Source organism: Mytilus trossulus, chromosome 11 (genome assembly GCF_036588685.1).
Source record: "Mytilus trossulus isolate FHL-02 chromosome 11, PNRI_Mtr1.1.1.hap1, whole genome shotgun sequence".
Classification (NCBI taxonomy): domain Eukaryota; kingdom Metazoa; phylum Mollusca; class Bivalvia; order Mytilida; family Mytilidae; genus Mytilus; species Mytilus trossulus.
The window spans coordinates 45,250,882-45,255,592 of NC_086383.1; the positions used below are offsets into that span (position 1 = coordinate 45,250,882).

Here is a 4,711-nt window from a genome sequence, read left to right on the forward strand (position 1 = left end):
AACTTTTCCATTTCCAACTTTATTTTGGCTTTTTCAGTTTCTTGATTTCAGCGTCACTGATAAGTCTTTTACTAGACGTATGTGCGTCTGGAATATAAACATTTAAATCCTTGCATTTTTGTTAACATTACTATTTTTGTGACCTTTATTCTGTTGTATCGTATTTTTAAATTTTGGGTTCTTATTTGGATCACGATACAATTATCTCCCATTATTTAAGACAACGTCCTTGACGACAAAATACACTTGTAATTTTTTCCAAAAATATATACAGTTTACAGGTAAAATTGGGTTATCTAAAATTATTTTAAATTATGATATTATTACAAATTGCATTTATCATAGAATGGTATTATCAATTGATAAAATATTATGGTTAGTCAAAACGAAAGTAAAAAAAATCAAATATTAAAAGAAGTTGTTGACGTTTATGCTGAGCATTTAGGACATTAAATAAACAATATTTAATTGTTGTTCACATTATGTTCACTTTGACTTTGGTGTAGATAGTTATCAAAGGTACCAGGATTATAATTTAGTACGCCAGACGCGCGTTTCGTCTACATAAGACTCATCAGTTACGCTCATATCAAAATAGTTATAAACCCAAACAAATACAAAGTTGAAGAGCATTGAGGATCCAAAATTCCAAAAGATGTGCCAAATACGGCTAAGGTAAACTATACCTGGGATAAAAATGACCACATAATTGACATTCATGTCAACACCCAAGTGCTGACTACTGGGCTGGCGATACCCTTGGTGACGAAACGTCCACCAGGAGAGGCATCGAACCAGTGGTGTAAATAGTTATCAAAAATAGGTGTTCTCAACACGTAAACGAAACTCTGCTACGTATTCATTGATAAACAACTAAGGGTAAACATTTTGGTTCAATTAAGTTTTAATAACATGCAGGCAATATTAGATTCTGTATATAGGTCTTATGTTGGTTATCAAAATGAAGTACATAGAAATAGATATTTAGAAATTGTGTAATGAACAGTTTTGAGAAAAAACATCTATTAGATAAAGCTGACTATATTTTATACCTTATATTATGAAATAAGTTACATACAAGTACCAGTGTTTTATCCAAAACTAAAAATTAGGCTTAGTTATTAATAACAAATATATCAATAGCCTTAATTAACACTTTTCAGATTGATCACGATCATCATTCGCTTTAAATTGTCTTTCCTTTTTAAATAAACAAACATAACATAACGTTTTATTGGTTAACTGCAACAATTTTATGCTTCAGAAATTGCGTCAAATACTATGGTCATGATATCAAAAAGTAAAATCACAAAAATACTGAACTCAGGAGAAAAATCAAATCCAAAAGTCCCTAAGCACATGGCAAAACCAAAAGACAAAACACATAAAAAACGAGTGGACAACAACTGTTATATGCATGTTCAAATGTAGAAAATGGTGGATTAAACCTTGTTTTATAGCGATGAACTTCTCACTTTGTAGGACAGTGTCATCAAATTCCGTTATATTTTCAATGATGCGTGAACTGCAAAGACATAATAAATAAAATAGTAAAAATATGGAAACATCAGTCATCATCGTGTTATAATTTTAAAAGAAACAATTTCGCATGTCTGACGTCAGAACATTTATACGTCACATTTTTTTGTCTAACTTTCCTTGGTTTAACGTTTCCTTTTTTTTCTCCATTCTATATTTATCGTCTTTTAAAAACCTATTTTTTTATATTATATCAACCAGGCATTAAGAATTCGGATAGAAAACCTATCCAGAGAAAAAAATAAAGTATTATTTCTGCACAATAATTAGATTTGACTGTTGCAGTAATATACATAGGTTTTTGGTGTTTCAAAGTACAATTCTTTTTTATTCATCATTTAATAATTAACACCACATCTTAAATTTGTTAATTTAAAAAAATAAATAAACTCATTTGGAATAGTTGACAAACAAGTCAATTCTATTTACGACTACAATTATAACAAGAATAAGGCGTCTGAAGAAGCACAATCGACTTAAACTTTTTAAATATATAAAAGTTACTTTACAGTCAGGTAAGATTAAAACTTTAGCTAAAAGTAAATACTGTATACAAATTTCGCTTACATTTAGATAGAATCACTTAAGCATGGATTTTCAAGTATGTTTTAAGAATAATGATAATCCCATTTGATAAAATTGTTGAGTCTTACGCGTGTGGCGTATCAAATTAGAAGCCTGGTACCTTTGATAACTATTTATACCACTGGGTCGATGCCACTGATGCGGACGTTTTACCTCCAAGGGTATCACTAGCCCAGTAGTCAGCACTTCGGTGTTGACATGATTATCAATTATTTGGTCATGTTCATGAATTAACTGTTAACAACAATATGAACTATTCGATAAACGAAGGATTTTCCTTATCTCAGACATAAATAAAGTTGCGAATTGGGATCGTAAATCCTTTTCAACTTTATACTTGTTTAGTTTTCTAATTATTTTGATTTAATTATTCTTATGTGGACAAAACGCGCATCTGGCGTTTCAAATTAAAACGGCTGGCACCTTTGATATCTAATCATGAAATTAATGCCGAAATATTCTATGACTGATTTTAGATATGACATGTATTTATTGCTAAGTATTGATTCAGAAACGATCTTAAGACGCAGCATTATAATCATTCAATAAGTGAATTCATATAATTGAAGTAGTTAATATGTATTATTATATGAGCAAGATAAATGAACAATATTAACAATGAGAAAATGACTCAGTCAAACAATTTTATGTGTGCCGTACGAATGTTTATAAGAAAGGTTATCATAACTTAAACAAATATTGATTAATAATGTTTTTGTTTCAGCATCTAAAGAAATAGATATGGATGGTAAAAGTATTTTGTGTGCTAATCACAAACATGCTGTCAAATTTTACTGCCTCAAACACGACTTTCCGTGTTGTAACAGGTGTATTGCTACACAACATAAAACATGTGTAGATATTCTCTCAGAGGAAGATTTATGCAACGTCAAGTATTCCGCTGAAGCAGACGAACACAATGAAACAGTTTGTAATTTAAGAGAGAATATTGAGCCATTCAAACGGAGTGTTAGTGATATTTTAAGTATATTAGACGAACAAAAATCGGATCGTCTAAATGAAATTCAACTATTCAAAACAAGGCTAGAAAGACAGCTAAATCAGCTGGTAGAAAAAATAGACAATGAAATTGCAGACTGTTGTGAGAATATGAAGAAAGAAGTAAACACAGACAAAAAAAAATTCAAACAAGTAGACGACATTCTAGAAAGAATTGACGGTGCAATGAGGGGAGAAACAGTATCTGGTATGCAATATTTTTTGACTATGAAAGAAAACAAAAAATTGGTAAAAAAAGCCCACAGACACTTGGAATCATTGGCTCCACAAACTTGGCTGAATAAAATGAGTTTAGATTTTTCTCCAAATCTAGCATTACTTGATGTGTTGTCAAAAGAATCAATTGGAAAAGTATCCCTTACCAAAGAACGGAGTCCTATTATTTTAAGACCCCCTTCCAATCGTAACGCCGCACAAGTTATACAAACGCAAAATGAAAGAGAAGAAAACATAATCTACAAAAACAAAGAAACAGAGATTGAAGAACAAGATAATAAGCTTACGAAGTTCTTAAAGTTTTTTTCTCCTTTTAAAACAGAAGATTCAACATCAAATCTGAGAAAAATCGATTTAGACAAAAGACTCAATAGTTTGATTATACATGAACGTAATGGTACAGTGAGATTAGTACAATTGCATTTTAAGGCAAAAGAGATTTATGAAATAATGGACTCCAAAGTTAAAGTTGCTTACGGAAGACCATTGAAATATACTACAGTAGATATTTCTGAAAGGAAAGAAGATATTCCTGTGTCCACACATCGATTTTTTTATTTTATACTTTTATTGTGTATGTTAATTGTATTCATTGTTGACCACTTAGATCAAGTGATCTATTTCTTTAGCTTAAATTGGATTTAAATTTTGCCAAAAATTCACACTACTTCGTAAACTCAAAAAAAAGAAAAACAATAACACAAAGAAAACGCAATTTCAGATCAAACGTCGAAGCATATATCATATATAAAACCTTCATTCGTTCCTTTGATATCATATTCATTTTCAATTCAAAATATGTCCTGTCGATTTATCTGTTTTTCTAACGAGTGAAAAATCTCCACGAGACAGTAAAATGTTGCATATGAATAACTGCGTCTATTACTTCCTATTTTAAATGGCAAAATAACAAAGTAGACAGTCATCTGCAGCAATGATTTAAAATTGACATTAAATATGAACTTATATTTTGTATGACACGGAATCAGGGTAATAAATATCTCCAAATTACCAAATAATTTCTAAACTGCTGATACATGTATGATGTGGGACAGGGAGATTAGTTAAAAGGTGTGAGTGCGCGAAAAAAAGATTGAAGGGAGATAGGAAAAGGTAGTAGAGAAAGAAAAATAGTTGCAGTATGACTAGTATTAGTAAGGACCAAACGCAGCAACTGTTTAACTAACAAGTTGAGAAATTGACCTTTTCATTTGAGAACAGGATTTATTTAGCATATGAAAAGATCATTTCGAGGTCTGCTTAATATATTGTTAGTAGAATGCATATGGTAAATACAAATTAACATATGCTTAAATAATTTGAACATACCTTGAAATAATTGTAGGACATG

General features: G+C 30.4%; 1 protein-coding gene across 1 annotated transcript; it reads left to right on the forward strand.

Annotated features, from left to right (window-relative positions):
- Positions 1–219: 219 nt before the first annotated feature.
- Positions 220–4,359, forward strand: LOC134690415 (uncharacterized). Its single transcript, XM_063550386.1, has 2 exons — positions 220–281; positions 2,849–4,359. Exon 2 carries the CDS (start codon positions 2,866–2,868, stop codon positions 4,003–4,005), a length of 1,140 nt encoding a protein of 379 aa, XP_063406456.1. The 5' UTR covers positions 220–281; positions 2,849–2,865; the 3' UTR covers positions 4,006–4,359.
- The last annotated feature ends 352 nt before the right edge of the window (positions 4,360–4,711 follow it).

Excerpts from the sequence above, each read along its gene's own strand:
- LOC134690415 (XM_063550386.1), top strand. The coding sequence starts at position 2,866 with ATGGATGGTAAAAGTATTTTGTGTGCTAATCACAAACATGCTGTCAAA.